Source organism: Falco biarmicus, chromosome 11 (genome assembly GCF_023638135.1).
Source record: "Falco biarmicus isolate bFalBia1 chromosome 11, bFalBia1.pri, whole genome shotgun sequence".
Taxonomy (NCBI): domain Eukaryota; kingdom Metazoa; phylum Chordata; class Aves; order Falconiformes; family Falconidae; genus Falco; species Falco biarmicus.
This window is the reverse complement of record NC_079298.1, coordinates 22,747,485-22,764,765: the sequence shown is the minus strand read 5'-3', so window position 1 is coordinate 22,764,765 and position 17,281 is coordinate 22,747,485. Positions and strand designations below refer to the sequence as shown.

The following is a 17,281-nucleotide window of genomic DNA, read 5'->3' as shown; positions in this document are numbered from 1 at the left end:
CGTTTTCAGAATTAATTGGTACTTCTGAAAGGATGCCTATTAACAGTAAAATTCACATGAACTCTTAACATGACACCACTTAGATAGAAGTCTATGAAAAGACTCTCTAAAATGGCCTTACAACATATGTTTTGTCCATCTTCATTATATATGAGGTAAATTGATATACCTGGACTTTATTCTATTCACATTTTGGGCATAACTTCCTTTCACTTGAAACACTAACAGCTAAATATGAGAGATTAAAAGAAACCAAAAACTTTTGTAACTAAGAAATTCTAGGCAGTGAAATACAGCTTATATTAATCCATTCAATCAAATCAGTATTTTAAATATAAGACTACCTTATGTATACACATGGCAAAAACCCCAAATAAATCGCACTTTCAAATACAAAAATCAGATCTCTTGTTTCTCTTGATTAACGCTAGACTGAAATGTACCACTTCTGGACCCAAACTAGCTTCTTGCACAGCTAGCTTGGTTACATCTGCTAAGTACTCTCCAACACGTTCCAGTTCTGGTAGAACTTACTATTTTGAGTTAAGCACTGCACAAACTAGCACGCCTGCTGGGATATGGAAGCAACATAGCTATTTTCACACAGTGATGCATCTGGAAAGTGAACATCCTGCAGACACCCCTCTGCTAGGGCTGGACCAGCAAGGCTGTCCCTTCCTACAAACACGTACTATCACAGCTGACTTCTCTGGGGCTCATGAAATCACTTAGAATAAATTACCACCATTAGCAGTCAATGTATAAGAATAAGTAAGGCAGTATCATTAGAAATTCCAAATAATGGGAAAATAAAATCACACCAAAAAAAAGTATAGAAACCTGTAAATCTGCACATCGTCTCAACAAATACTTAGCAATTTAAAAGGAAACTCCTGTGCTTGAAACTCAACTTCAACAATGCTTTATACAATCCTGGCAAAGCAAAATCTACTGTCCTGATTCACAGAATACAAACTGAGGATTAATTTTGTATTGTTGGGTGGGGTGTGTGCCACAATTACAGAATACAGAATTTTCAAGCTCTTTTATACACAGTCGCAAAGCAGAATCCAAGACTCCTAATGTTGGGAAAAGAAGCTCACTTGAACACCTGAACATCTAAGAGACTATCTGCTGAGAATCAATCAATCACTTTTAGAAGACTTCTTACCTTCTAATATCCACCAAGATACAGATTAAAGGTGGGCCTGAGCTTACTTATTGCCAAAGACAATGCCATTGCAATCAAGGAAATACCTAGTTTTCTTCATTATGTGAATGGGTATGAATGAGGCCAAAATGCAGTATCCTTTAGCTCTGTCCAATCACAGGACCATGACACAAAGCTCTTAAGTCTTTAAAACATAAGATTCATATTACCCCTCTGTGTGATATCTATAGACACGCTGATTTATGGCTGGCAGAAGGCTGTTAAGTTGATGAACATCTTTTAGTCTTAAGAAGTACAGAGGTTTTGGTTTGCTAGTTTCCAGAGTAGTCAATGTTTAATGGGAGCCACATAAGTAAGAAAAACTTAAAACTGAAACCACAAAACCTCCTCTTTCTAAGAAATTCAGAAGTGACCCAAAGTACATACAAAAGAATGCTGCACAAGAGAAATCCCTTGTAGTTGTGACACATTCTGAAAGAACATCCTGAACTGGAAAGGAAGGACTGTTAATGAGGACTGTAGTCACACCCTGGGAAAGGCTCTTGCCACAGATCAAAACAGAGTAACAAAAAAACCCTCATCCCCACCCCCCTCTTCCAGCAGCATCATACACCTCTTAACAATGCAAAAAAATTACCAGCAACTAGGGTTTTTTCAAGATTAACTGTTCACATGTGAAGTCACAATTGTGAACGTCTGTCCTTGAGCTCCTTGCTATATGGCAATAAGAGAATGTGCAACAAACCCTCAAATTGTTCCTCCCAAACAGACATGCTGCAGGAAGTGAGAAGACAGTAGGCATACCATTAGTGAATGTATGTACAGACATCACCTCAAAGAACTCTAGTTACTGGTAAGAAACATCTTTCTTTGAGCACTTATCTATACATACATTCACATGTGACAAAGTACCATATCACACACATGCCAAACCAAGGAGATCAAGTATCATGGGACCCATCTACGAATTGTGAATATCATGCTTTGTCTTGCCTGTGATGGCAAATCCATTACTTAAGCTTTGACAACAGAAGCACCTAAACTTACGTCATCATGCAATACTAACAGTGTAATGATACTGAATCACTTCCAGGCCCCTGCCTTTCCTCCCTCCTCCTTGTTACTACAGAGTACCCTCTTCCTGGACTTTCCCAAGGTGGAAAATCATTCTGATGAGTGGCTCACCTCCCGCCAAGAACTTATCAGCAGATTCCTGAAAAAATATGTTGTGGTGCATAGGAGCACAGAAACAAGATGGCTAGCAAGAACATTCAGAAGACCAACACAAACCAGTGGTAAAAGAACGAACAAAAATCCCTTTCTCAATTCAGGCTGACACATAATCCAAGGAGAGGGGCACATGTCTGAACTGACACAATGACCTCAACTCCACAGTGCAAACACACCGTCATCCCTACGCATTCCCCTGTGTGACTCAGATTGTTTTGGGGAGAGAAAAAAAACCAGCAACCAAAAAACCCCTCACACCAAACAAACGAAAAAGAAGATGACTCCAAATAACTGAGTATACTGCATGGTTCTACATCAGCTACAGCAGTTAAGAAAGGGAGTAAACAAGAAATAAAGAAAATCACAATCCCCGACACTACTGAAAGCTCCACAATACAGGAGCTGGCTCTGAAGAGGCTAGCACTCTAGACAACTACTACACTAGAAACATTCTAAGCATTTATAAAGTGTCTTAACAACTGAGGTTATTTTCACAAAGAATCCAAAGTCTGCTCATGTCTCAAGGCATCATTGAAGGCAAGAATAAGCAAGGCCTAACAACACAGAGAATAGCAGAAATAGCCTAGGAAGTCTTAAGGATCCAGAACAGAGCGCTATGACTGCCTGTCACAGACAGTAAAAAATGACCATACAGGGAACGTTGACAAAAGGTGGAGGCCTGCACCATAAACCATAATATTTTCCCATTTCTAAAAACTAATGTCAAACCACCCTCTTTTTGCTCATAGCAGCCAGGAGGATGAAGAGACGAGAACTGCTGACTTAGAAAAGATCCCACAGATTAAGAGGTGAAACAAGAGACTGTTCCAACCCGAAAAAGAAAGAGGAAAAAAAAAGACGACAAGAAAAAAGAAACCAAATTCAATAAACAGTTACAATATTTTCTCCTGCTGCTACTGTAACCAATGATACACAAGCTTTTCTGCAGAACGAACAGTAAGAATTACTATCTAGTCAACATGGACTACTGACAGTAGGATCTCTCATTTCCCAATGTGATTGTGGATGTTGAGAGAAGTGATAACAGCAGCAAAGGTGATCTCAGATGACAAAAGTACTCTACAAAGTTACAAAACGTAACATCCTGAATGACTGATGCAGCTTCCTGCAGATAAGAGTCTGATCTATGGGTAGGCTCTGAAGCAGATAAAGAACATTCCTAGAATCATTTCTTCTCTCAGGTTTTCCTAACCTGCATGAAGAGCTCTCTGATGTAATGGATAGAATTCACTGCTCTACTTTTTACTTTCAGTGTTCCAGATGCCTGAAAATCCTTGTGAAAGATGACCCCCCTTGAAAAGTGCTATAGGAAATATCTTTTCATGAGCTTCTCCTAAGACCTCTACAGACCATGAATGTGTGGAATGAAACCTCCCTACAGCAGATGGTCAAGGTAGTCCCCTAAAAATCAGGAAGAGATGTCATTTAGAATTCTCTTTAGCTAATAGGTACATACAGTACCTAAAAAAGACAGACAAGGACACAGTTTGGGAGACAGAAAATGATTTGACGTTTTGGTATTTTCATTCCCCAGTTCAGAAATAGAGTCCACACATTTAGCTAGCAGATATTTCTGGAGACGTATGGCTTCAAGCCACAATAGTGTATCTGCCCCTCTTTGTCAAGCACTGCAGGCACTTAAGAAGAGGATTCAAGACAGGAAATAGACCTCTAGCAGGATGAGGATAGTTTGAAAGCATTTACTGAGATCTGATAAAGAAAAATCAAATTAGAGTGGAGAGAAAGAAGTGGCAGTGAGGGACAGCACAAAAACACCACTGCCTAGTGCATAAAAAAAGCATTCCTTACAAAACATACATGAGCTCAAATAGGTACCTCAAAGTAACTGCAAGTCATGTGGTAAATATCCCTTGGGAGATAAGCGTCCCAAGTGCCTCCTGCAAATACCTACCTGAATGAAATTAATTTGAGACAAGTGTCTTTGATACTGAAGTTTCTGTGGCTAAGAAACTTGGGTAAAACACATGCCTTTCTCCAAAAACAAGATATCTTTTATTTTTAATGTACAGTTCCTTGACTGAAGGACCAGTTCCGTACGTTTTCTTTTACAAAATTGGAAAATCCAGGACACAAACACTGTTGCTGCACTTTCTGGGCTTTCTGATACAATGGATACAATCCAGCAGTCTCCCATTTACCTGAACACTATACTTACCACTTCCAAGCACAAACTGAACTCTTTAGGATTCAAGATGCCCCAAAATCCTTCATGTAATAATGATGGACAATTGCCCTGAAGCTAAGAATCTTACCTGGAGATGTCCTTGCTTTCCATTCTGGCAACAACTACCTCAAGTTCCTACTACAGATTTTAGGGCAATGTACCCTAGCTGAGATCTTTTGCAGACTGCTACCTGTGAAGAGCCACCCTGAAGCTGTCACTCAAAACAACTGGAAAGGTGACAACCTGACTGTAGAATCAACTTCCACAAAATCTGAGTAGATTGTAGAATGTAGCTGTACTCTGAGTCACCTACAGGCCAAGTAAGGACCAACTGGCCAACTGTAACAAAAACTCTCAGTTAAGATTTGTGTTCTTTTCAACCCATGCTGGGTCAAGATGACAGTCATATGCTACGCAGGAATCTCGGTTAATCCTCCCTGGATGACATATTTGTAACTGCCAATACTGAAGATTTGGCAAGAGTACTTTTGGTGCATTCACACAAAGACAATGTTCTGGATTAGTCAGCTGTTCAGACTGAAACACTGGCACTCTATTCTTTCTATGGTATACCAGATTACTGGTATTCAAATATTTAACTTTGCTGCTTATGCTGACGGTACTGATTTTTACTATGAAAATGAGCTATCTGTGATGCTTAGAACATCTCCTTACGCATACAGACATCACCTTCTGTTTCACTGGGAGAAGCACAGTAGTTCAACGTGCTCCACTGTTGCACATTCTCAGTACTTTCTCCAACCCGTGGCTAGACTGCTGCATGGCACAGAACCTGGAGTTTGTCGTCTTCACCTTTACTTGCCAGTGTAACGAACTATAATGATCCAATCTGAGGGCGGTGATGAAACATCAGTCAGTATAGCCATAATCTACTTTTACAGGAAATGACTTTCTCACAAAGCAGGTGGAGAAGGAATGCAATTTTTCACTATTTGCTCATTCAGATAGCAAAAGTGGTCCCAATAGAGCTCGAGGCTTTATATTGTACATTCTTGTCAGTGTCACCATTTTCTCACAACCTTCAGATGAATAGCATCTCTCCTTGGTACTTTCATCACTTGAGTTTTTCAAACTGCTCTTTAACTTCCTTAATAAGTCTTCAATTTCTATTAAGGCCACATACTGATTTCCTGTGAAGAGTGCCAGTAGCAAATTAAATTCCCCTATTATCTTCTATAATAACAACTGATGGAAAACAAATTGGAAACTTCTTTACTCTTTTACCATGCTTTTAATTTTGAACTCCATGCAACTTAAGTGTAGACACCACATCCTCTTGCTTCTAGTGTATTTCCAGGTGTATTTTAACAGGAGGTTTTTCCATCATCTACTTCTTTCTTTTACGTATTTTTGTTTTGGTGGCACTTCCGTGTTTTACCACAGTAGCTCAACCATAAGAACTGTACCTGTTTTACTCTATTTAGCTTGGAAGGGTAGCATGAAAATCAAACCTTCCATGAGATTTAGCATTCTTCAATACTTGCAGTCGATATTACTCTTAGCAGTTTGTCTACTTACATATAGATTGGTTAAAATACAAAACTATAAACCTAAGACCATTTCAAGTTGTCACTACAATAGGCTCCAAGATCACTCTAAAAATGACTGTACACACAGGAGTCACTGTTATTCAATGAAGTTTAGTCATTCACACATGAGTTACCACGACAGCAAACACCTACCCTAATCAAAACATGCAAAACTGGAGAAACAAATACATGCCCCCCCCCCCTTTTTTTTAAATTATGGCCAATACAGTATTCCATGAGCTAGTATCAGTTTGTCAGAAGTCAACAACAGCAAGAATTTATGTTCCTTTCATACTTTTACATACCTCATCTGTTATTTTGTCACTCTTTATAATACCTTTCTAGAATTACACTGGTAATTTTCAAACCACTACAGTCCATTTCACAGATATCATCTTTCCATTTTATCTTCTGATAATATACGTAAAACTCAAAACTAAGTCAAAAGATTTAGCGCTTGATGTTGTATTTTGCTTCAAAAATGCACTTTAAAAGCAGCATTAACATATATTACTGAAAAATAACTTTCCAAACACAAATCAAGACTGAATTACAACATTCCAAAATAAAACAGTTGGATGCTGATGTGTTTATCAAATATTTCGAATATGAATCTAAGTTAATTCCAGTCAATTACTGCAGCAGTTGTAGGTTAAAGACCTAGTTTCTGTATTACTACTTAAAACCTGAAACATGCATTCCATCCAAGCAAAATTTTATGTATTAGTGACAGATTTGCATCTTCCTCTACCCCGAAACATAATCTAATATTTGATACTATTGATGTCTAAAAAGGATACCCCTAGTTTAAATTGTACTCCAAATCTACAACTACTTCCAGACAGCTTTTCAGGAGTAGATTATCTTAAGTAAATCATCATAAATCAAGTTGCAAATCTTCTTGTCTCTGGCTAACTTTACTTTTCTCAATAGCATGAAAACTTAACATTGTTTTTTGAAAAGGTCTCATTTTTTGCAATTGCCCATCTTGACCACCTCAGGTTTTTTTAATGAATACCTAGTATTTCATTAGGTGACAATAATAAAAATGACGATCCTCCACCATTTAACAAAGGTCTTTATTTCAAGATAGTCATCACTCATTACAACAGAAAACTAAGCCTATTTTTACTTTCCTCTACTAAGAGATACTCACTGCCAACTTGGTCTGAAGTGCAAGCTTTTCACTTTTCCTAAGTTCTCAGCTATTCTGTGACCCATGGGCAACCAGGAGCTTCTATGCTGCCAAGACACACTTAACCAGCACATCAATTTTAATCAGACATTCACACACCCAGACTGCAGGGGAAGTTTTGACAATACAAATTCGTTCCATCAGTCTCTTGAAATAATAATAATAATAATATTCATAACCATCTAGCTTTCCCCTTTGGTTCTACTTTTCTACTGCCATGGATATGAACATATGCCACTCAATTAATTCAAAACATCTGGTCTAGATAACACGCTGTTGATCTTTGTTGTAATTTATCCATAGGCTCTCTTCTGCTATAATGAATAAAACCAGTTACCTGTTCTTGCCTCTCCTACCCAGGATAGGAGTTTCCAATAAAACAAAACTATGATCCTGCTCTAATCTTTACTGCTGCAAAGGTTTTTCATAGCATGATCCAATGAGTAAGATTGCACACTCTCTTCTGGGCATCTACGGTAATAATGAAGTCTAGATATTTTTTTTCTTGTATTTTTGTATTTATTGTAATTAAAAACTTTCACGAACTTTTATCCAATCCACAAATCCCATCTTTGTTTTGATGCTTAGAAAGTATCTACCAACAATAATCCAACGGGCTTATTAAATTTGCTGCTTGGAGTGAATTAGTTATGCATCAGCATTACATCCTACATTTTTACTTCTGGTTGACATTTTCCCTATTGCAGTCCTGCAAATTATTTAATCTCTATGCAGTCTTATTAATTATTTGTGCACAATTATAGACTTATGCAATTCTTTATACATAGTATTCTCACACACAGTATCTTTAAACACTGATTATACAAAATATAACATTAAAAAATAACTGGGAGTTATTATATGATACCTCAAAATATTCACACAAGAGGTGGAGGAGTATGAACATTATTATGGTCAGTAATCTGTTATATTAACATTTTACAAACATTTAGAGTACAGGAAGGTCTCCAGCCTTAAAAGAGAACTACACTTACTAGTTTTGCTTGCTGTGCGTTTACTGGATCGCCATACTGCAGTAAAGCTTGAAACTGGTTATTCTTTGTGAATGTGATTATCTTCAATACAGCACCAAATTTAGAGAATATCTGCCAAAAACATTGTAAAATTTTACACACTAGTTCCTCCTAAACATAGCTCAAGTTAAAATGAAATGCGGCTTACCTGATGAAGAACATCCAGGGTTACAGGATAGTACATATTGTCAATAATTATTCTAAGTACTGGACTCTGAGCTGGAGTCACTGCACTCTCACTAACAGTGGTCCCACTAATGGGAGCATTTGTTGCCTGCACAGCCGTCACTGCCTGAAGAACAGCTTGGGCCCGCTTAAAAAAAACAGAAAAAAAAAAAAAGAAAAAAGACAATAGATACTTTTAAATTATTTCACGATAAGTAGAAATTAATTAGCAATATCAATATAGTTAACTTCAGAAACATAAAATAGTTCATTTATGTCAGAGCTACAGACATAACACAAAGTGCAATGCAGTCTGACTCTGTGAGACAAGACAGTAAAAATGAAAACATCAATTAATCCTTATTTCACAAGTAAGGAGGGGCTTCAAACGGCACCAATATCAATCTTCCTAGTAGCAGGCTTATTGTTCTACTAGTAAGGATAAAGCAAGTGAGGATTTTGTAGGTTTCAAGACTCTTTACAGCCTTTTTTTTCCTTCCTTTAAAGAAAAAAACCAAGCATCCAACCCACAAAAAACCCCCAAGCCTACAGAAACCGTATTTATCCTATTTTTCAAGAGACTATTACAGTTAACATTTCACTGCCATTTTAATCATGAAGAAGGCTCTGATAGGAAGCAATAATGCTAAACTAAGACTTACAAACTTCTCAGTTATAACACAATGAAATAATACACAAGACTGACAAGTGTCAGAAAGTTGTATCCACAGAGAGGTGTTATCCACCCTCTTTCATAAAAAGAAAAACAAAATCCTCTCCATGTGTGGGGATTTGTTGTTTTTTAAACACAAGCAGGGTTTTGGAAATTCAAAGGTAACCACGATGACATCACAAGAACACACATCTATGTAACTACTTCCGCTGCCAAAACTGACAGCATCAGAAAGATTAGATGTCTTTTTCTGACAAAGAAAAAGTGCAGAAAAAAGGCTTTCCATTTAATACTTTCATTACAGTAGCCTTATGAAGCAAAACAATACAAAACAGACAAGTGAGCATGCCAGGTAAAAATAACAACCACCATAATAACGCATACCGTATTATTTTAAAGGTATTAGAGCTACTACACAATTTCATGTCTCACAACTTACATGATACTCCTCATACTGAAACGAATCAATGAGTAAGGAAAGTGAGGGGGAAAAAAAAAAAAAAGACCTGGTGAACACTGGTTGGGAAAACAAAATTTACCTGTACGTTTAACATTCATTATTGTAATTCTGTAAAAAAAAATCGCTTTTGATACCAGCACATACTTTTTTTCCCTAACCTCTGAAATACACAACTTGCAAGATGGCCAGATAGTTGGCAGAGTTGCGTAATCACTTCCTACTTCTGTATGCACAGAACAAGCACGCATCAATTAAAACTCACTCCTTAATGTGACTGGAAAAGTTTAAATTGCACAAGCCAAAGAACCAAAAGTTGTGAAGACAATTTTAACATATAACCCTTGTTAGCACTACCCCTCTATACTTATACATCATATTGCACCTAACGTGACTACATGAAGGAATACAGGACTTAACATTGGTAAATGAAGATAAAATCTATAAAATTATTATGACTGAATATTTTGTCAAACAAGTTCAAAATAACATTTATTATCATATATAAATAGTCACTTTTGAAGACATTTGAGTAGCATGCAAAGCTTTTTTCTTATTTTTGCAAAATTGAAATTAATTTTGAAATATCAGCTACACCATTTGAAGTTTAACATTTATTTATTTCTAAATGTTGCAATGTCTGTGCAGAAAGACTAAAACCATGCACTCATGACAGGCTGATGATTAAAGAGAATTACAGTTACAGAGGTCATTCTATTCTCAATTCTTCTGAGTTTAGATATTATATGAAACAGGGTTAAGATATGTTTGTTTTAAACCTGAGTTTAAATGCTCCTCTCGGCGTTCTGATGTCTCACAGGAAAATGACGTTCACAGAATTATAAAGCTGAGATGAAAACTTAAATGGTCCCTTTTGAATCTGTTTATTTAGAGCCAACTCATTCTGAGTACGTAACTAAAAATAATCTTGGAAGCTACTATTATTGAGAAACTCAGAATAGCATAGCTTAATGGAAATTTTCCTACTTACATTGTTTCTATGGGCCTAGCTGTTTAAAGTACCCCTTGGTTAAATATTGTTTTTCTTTTTATCTTCTTTATAACTAAGATGCCTGTATATTGCTCTAACTTTTTTATCCTATCTTTCCAGTTACATGTACTAGCCTCCTGACTACTTCATATCTTCCAGCTTGAACATCCAGAAAAAGACAATTTCAAAATTAATTTGGCTGGATGAGAAAGCTTTCAAATATAGATTAAAAATTTAAATTTTGAGTAGCAGGGGCAGACTACAAGCAGTGTCTGCACCACTTTTATTTTTCCCTACAGAAAAAAAGTATATAACCATCTCATGTTTTATAGAATGCTTCATGAAATACTAGTTACAGAATACTTACTGCCAAGTACCTTTATATTGTTCTAAATTAAAGAAAGAGACTTGCAAGACCAGAAATATGTTAAAATTGGGTATTAACGCGTATGGTGGCATAAAAGTTAATGAAAGGTCAGCACATCCTATACGTTCAAAAGGTGGACACGTGAAGTACAAAACCCGTATCACCACAAAAGCCAGAGGACAATGTAAAGGAAAGCTTCTTAAGGGAGTATGTACACCAACTATATGTGCAGACAGAATTAATCCTCTGTTCTCTTTTTTCAAAAGTAAATGAAGGTATTATTATTTTTTTTTTTATAACTGACTTTTTTGGGGGGAAAAGAAGTTCCCAATGTTTAAAAAGTACCTTTAGCAGACAAACTATCATAAGATTGTAAGGAACCAAAATGTTTAGAAAGATCAACAGGAAAATCAACACTATACTTGATCCAATCCAAGATGTCTTTCAATAGAGTATCCTGAAATTGTTTTTAAAGGCAAGAGCTATAATTTTACTGTTTACATACCTTACCTAAGACAGTACACAAATAACAGCAACTGTAACTTAGTACTTACAGTGCCTTTTGTAACATCAAAAAGAAAATGTAAGATATTAACCTTAAAATAATCATCTGACTTGTGGTAAATTGATGTCTCTTTCCTGCCCCTGTAATTTCTACAAAGTGGTCACCATGTTACTTTTGGTAATCTTCCTGTTCTACTAAAACCAGACATGTATCTATATTTATTGTGAAATCGGTTCTGCAGAAGCAAGCATAGAACATTTTTTTGTTATTAAGAGTATTTGTCTCTACAGTGATCATATTAAGGCATTCTTCTTCAAGAACAGCAGATCACATAATCGGTGCTACCAAAGTGATCATTCAAAGCACTGAAATGGAGGCATTGGCATTAGTTATTATCACTAGGGAAAATCAAATTGGCATTAGAATTTCATGTGTCAGAATGAGAAAGTTAATTTTTTCATCCTACAGTCTCTAAACAGAGATTAAAACTTAATCTATGAAACAAACTTAAAAGGCACTTCAAAATCTTTTTCTTTTTACATTAAGGAAACATTAACAAAATTCATTGTAATGTAAAGATCACACAAAATGAAAATACCTTTCAATGTCACAAAATGGAATGATCATAGGTAAGACTACAGCAGTGTTTGAATGTGAACAAAACCAAACGATTTAAACGTATACCACATGAGCCAAGAATCCATGCTATGCCTCTTCCAATTGTGTGCGCTTGTAATACTACAGAACGGTAAATATACCTGGTTAAGTGTGTTGTCAGTCTTCAGTTCTTTATGATTGGAATACTGGATATAAATAGGTTGGTTACGAAGATGGGGTGTCACAGCAGAGTAGTAATTAACCATAGTGATAGCTGCTTCTTCTGTAGCAAGTTCCAAAAATGCCTGTAATTATACAGTTGATTTTCAGTATTTACAAAGCAGATAATCTTCATATTAGCAGCATATAAAACACACTTAAAGGGTTTGGTAACATTTTAACAAATATCAGTCTTCAGAAGATGTCATTCTCTACATACCAACTTTATTTGCTAAGCTATTTCATCTCTAAAAATTCGTCTGTGAAGACGCAGAACTAAATATGCATCTTACAGATAACTTTCTTTGCTTTATGTAGCTGCCAACCATCTCCTGCTCCCCTCAAAAACTTCAGTGAAAGACAGTGTAAGTTCATTAAAAACATTTAAAGAAACAAAGGCTTTTTTCAATACTTACTGTTATCTGACTTATTTCAATAGCATTTTAACAGCATATTTTGAAATTACATAATTTGAAAGGTAAGCATACTAAAAAACAGAAAGCAACAGATTACCTGATTTTTCCCTTTCAGCATGAGGATGTTGGTTACCTTACCAAAAGGTAAACCTAAAGCAATAACTTCTGTTTCTGTCACTTCCCCAGGCAATTTCCTGATATGAAGAACACGCGAAGGAGCCCCATCCATTTTATCTTCACCTTTGAATTTCTTGTTGTCATTACCATTGGCTGAAAGACATATTCAGACTATATTTGAAAAGTTTACTGATATTACCAGTACTTTATTAAAAAAGTGCTTTTAATTATAAATAAGAGATGGTTTACTTAAAAATTCTCAGTTTGACCAAAATAAAATTTAAGGGTTCAGAACAAATTCTGAAGAGACAAATGTTACAGTTTCATGAAAGGTGGATTGTTGAAGACTAACTCAATAACCTTCTGTGACAGCTCGTTTTCTAAACAAGACATAAGACACAGCAAATCCTTTTCACCTCACTGAAAGTGAGGTATCTCGTATGTAAGAGTATTAGTTATGATTCAGAAAGGTTCACATAAGAACTATAAAATTAATTTTTTAAAAAATTAAGGTTACCCAGAATTTTTTGGAAGGAGAAAAACGGTGGTAAATAGTTACAAGAGCAGCTCCTACAGTGAAGTTTTGAAGATTGTTTTCACTAAGGTACCTTCTACAAAAAGCAGAAGTATCAAAGCAAGACAGGAAGCATTACTGACGCTGAGAAGGATCACACTGGAGAAAGGGGATGACACAGAGGACTAACTTAACAAAAGTCTTATGAAATCTACCACGTCAGAATTTAAGGACCAAGTACAAAAATGACCATTATTAACTATAACCTCACCCACAGCAAAGGAAAAACCAACTAATAAATATCATGCAGCCAGCATGGACTGGGGGGATGAGGTAGGGAAGAAAAAGATCCACAGAGGATTTTCCTAGCAGAAGCTGGGAAGTATTACACAAAGCACCGGAACGATAGTATTAGGAATATTGACCAGAATTCCAGCAAAATTCCAACTTGAGTTTCCTTTTCTTGAACATATGCAATAGAAGCTAGCCAGCTGGATGGAAGTCTTGCTTTGGAAAGAAGGCCAAAAAAATTACTTACTTTGGTTAGAAGGCAATAGAACTGCTGCCTACAAATATGTCAGTCAAGTAAACATCAGAAAGAGTCAAGAGCTAAAGAACTACACCATCGTAAGATATATGGATATTAATTAATTGATGCTGGAAATCAGAACGCACTTAGATATGTGAGAAACAAGTGTGAAGACTTCCTTTTTTCCCCCACTTCTGGCTGTAAAACATGCAAGTCAGTGTAGTGTGTTCAACCTCTGATTTCCCTGTTAAAAGAACAGTTCAATAGCTGCCTGTATTTCCAAGAAACACACAAATTGTAACTAGTAGAAAAATACTTACCATTATTAGGGTTCAAATTCATGGACTGAGGGCTTACACCAAAGAGGATTAAAAAAACCAATGATTTCTGAACAAGACTACTTTTATTTACACATTAAAAAAGTAGAAGCAATAAATGGGAGGGGAATCAACAGGAAGCACTTATGTACGTTAAATCCTCTAAAAGCCTCCTCTTCGTAAGAAAGCTAACGAGTGTAATTTCCAGAGGGAAGAGAATAAAGAAGTCCTCAACTATCACTCAGCTGTAACTACAGAATACAATTCTGAATTTGTGCCAGAAAAATCATTTACTCCTAATCTGATTCCTTGCATAAAAATATTGCATTCATTTATGACCAAATTGAGCACAGAAAGTTTTCCTAAGGGAATGCCTAAATCATAATCAAGAATTCAAGTTCTTAACTCTGTTTGCCTAAACCAAGCCAACTTACTCTAGATTAACAACACAGAATCAAATGGACTTTTATTTATACAAGTCAAGATCATCCACACTCCCTATTTGGATTTGAAAAGCCAAACCAGGTATGGCATTTAAGTACCTTTTCAATGCCATTAGGAAAATTGGCAAACTCAAGGTCTCCGACTGACCAAACTTACAAACATACTTTTTCAAGAATAAGGTCATTCTCCATAATTCCATTAAAGGAATAGATGGGAAAAGGATAAATCCGTACATCAGAAACTGTTTCCATCACTCCCTTAAATCTTTTTCTAACACCTAAACCTTTTCATTCTAATTTGAATGTTTCTACCTTCCACTTCAGAGCTATCTTTAGCTAAATCTAAAATTCAAGACATTCTCTTAGTTAAAAATAGTATGCCTTAGAGGCAGGTCATCCCTTAACTTTTCTCCCCTTTCCCTTTCACCTTCCCCCTGCCCCCCCCCCCAGAAAAAAAGAAAAAACCCAGGACTGAGCTTTTTAAAAAGTTCTTGCACTGTGGAATACTTTCTAAGTCTTTTCCAACTTACTACAGCGGACAAAACAACAAAAACCTAATGACAATGGAACCGGTCAAAATTCAGCTAGCAGTATAACCCACAATGTTTGAAGGGGTCAAATCCATGCAATAGCACGGACTTTATTTTGGTCTGCTGCACAGAAGGACAAATTTTGATGGCACACAGAAAAGTGACACTTCCAAAATACACACTGAACTAGGATCTGAAGTCCATCCTTAGCCTAAACCAGGCTCTACCCTGCACCATTTTGGAAAACACAGCAAGACTGGGCTCCCAGGTAGCCAGACTTTACCTGTTCAAAATTACACAATTTAGCACATTGTCCTCAAAGTGATACACAGCCAAAGTTTATTAAGAAGTACTTGTTTTTCACATGAGGCTCACTACACAACAGTCCTCCCTAGTTCTCTAGTTAAATCTCTACAAAAAAACCTAGAAGAAAACGTTGCAAAGTGTGGCAGGCTTAATGTATTATAAACCACACATTACAAGCAAACTTGAGAAGAATAAAGAACTGCAGTAATGTTGAAACTAGATTTCCGAGGCCTTTTATACTTAAGCTTTCTAAATAGCTGGAATTCATTACAAGTTTCAAAAATCACATAAGAAATATTAAAAATGAGAACTACAAAAGTGAAAATAAAGTTTTTAAACTAAAACTTTTCCTGAAACTGGTAAGAAACCTCTGGTTTTGTTACATCACCAGAGAAGCATATATCACACATGCTCAGATCAGTACTTACAGAACTCTTTTGACTTTTGTGTGGTTTTCAACATATAATTTGTTATACTAACTTTTCCACAACATAATTTGCAAAAATTATATATATACATATTTTTTAAACTAAAGTTTCTATTCGTATTAGGCTTTCAGTAATCCTGTTGTTACTAATAAATGTATCACTGATCAGTATATAATCACTCAGATTTATGTATTTGCAAAGAAATGTTCCTCTAATAATAATTATTACCTGAATAAACTGTTTTTCCATCTATTAGCATTGCTATCTAATATTTGCATTTTACACAGTTCTTCAGCTTTTGCTGCAGTAGGTTTAAAGAACAGATTTAAAAGAGGTATTTTGTTTACAATATATGTATCTTTTTCTAAAGATCAGTTAAAAGCTTTAACTTGTGTATACAAGTATCTCACAATTTTAAACTATCTTACACTAAGCATCTACTAAACTATTTCTTAAACTTTTTACTTACTGTAAAAAAAGTTATGACAATAGCTGTGCTACAATGTTGAGGTGAAAAAGCAGATATTGAAATATAGTAAAATAATATACACAAAAAGATACAGAAGTATGCAGTAAAGAATGTATGACAATCAGAAAAATGGTGGGTGGGAGGGAAAGGCTGGGAGGTCTAGCAACAAGCATTCTCAATGCTATGTAAATATCCAAAGGAAAGTTTTCAGCAGTAGGGCGAGCAACCATGACAAAAGCTGTTGGTTACTTTTTGGCAGAAGCATACTTTGTACAATAAAAGCTGAACCGGTAACATACATAAAAAATGACACCCACCTTCTTAAAAGTAAAGTTTACCCCTAAACATTTAACACTGGATTTTAAGAAGACAGAAAAAAATCAACACAGTATCAGTTGTTGAAAGCCAAGAAACATGTACTGTTTCTACTTCTGATTATCCAGCCGGCATAGCTTAACACTAATTTACTATTTCAATAATGGCAGTAATAAAGTGTGTGTGTGTCACATACTAAATACGCATGCACATACTTTGAAAAATTCATTTGTGTATTTGTGGAGCAAATGAGATTTAGTTTTTAGAACAATTATTGAGAGTTTCTGGCACTGTAAAAACCTTTCTCCACAACTTTAGTCTCTGGTTTGCCATTTTAAATGGTACTTTTAAATACCTCTTCAGCTGGAGACACGCCATTAAACTGCACTTGGAAACAGAAACCCACAAAATTTAAAAACATGGTAACGCATTGTTCAGAGCTACTGAAAGGTGAATCAACTACTGTTAAAACAAGTTTGACTCTCTAACAAACTGTATCAGCATAATCAGTATCCACAAAGATTAAAAGGGAAGTCA

The 17,281-nt window shown here is 35.9% G+C and overlaps 1 protein-coding gene across 6 annotated transcripts in view; it reads right to left on the bottom strand.

The window, feature by feature from the left end:
- The window catches only part of PTBP2 (polypyrimidine tract binding protein 2), a 52,573-nt gene that overhangs the window by 12,845 nt on the left and 22,447 nt on the right, over positions 1–17,281 (bottom strand). For 5 of the 6 annotated variants that reach the window (XM_056355574.1, XM_056355575.1, XM_056355577.1 and 2 more), the window contains 4 exons: positions 12,874–13,046; positions 12,303–12,446; positions 8,535–8,699; positions 8,348–8,458 (listed from right to left, as the gene is read on the bottom strand). In XM_056355574.1, the coding sequence (XP_056211549.1) occupies positions 8,348–8,458; positions 8,535–8,699; positions 12,303–12,446; positions 12,874–13,046 (593 nt within the window). The remainder of the gene's footprint in view (positions 1–8,347; positions 8,459–8,534; positions 8,700–12,302; positions 12,447–12,873; positions 13,047–17,281) is intronic. The other variant, XM_056355579.1, reaches the window with a different exon arrangement.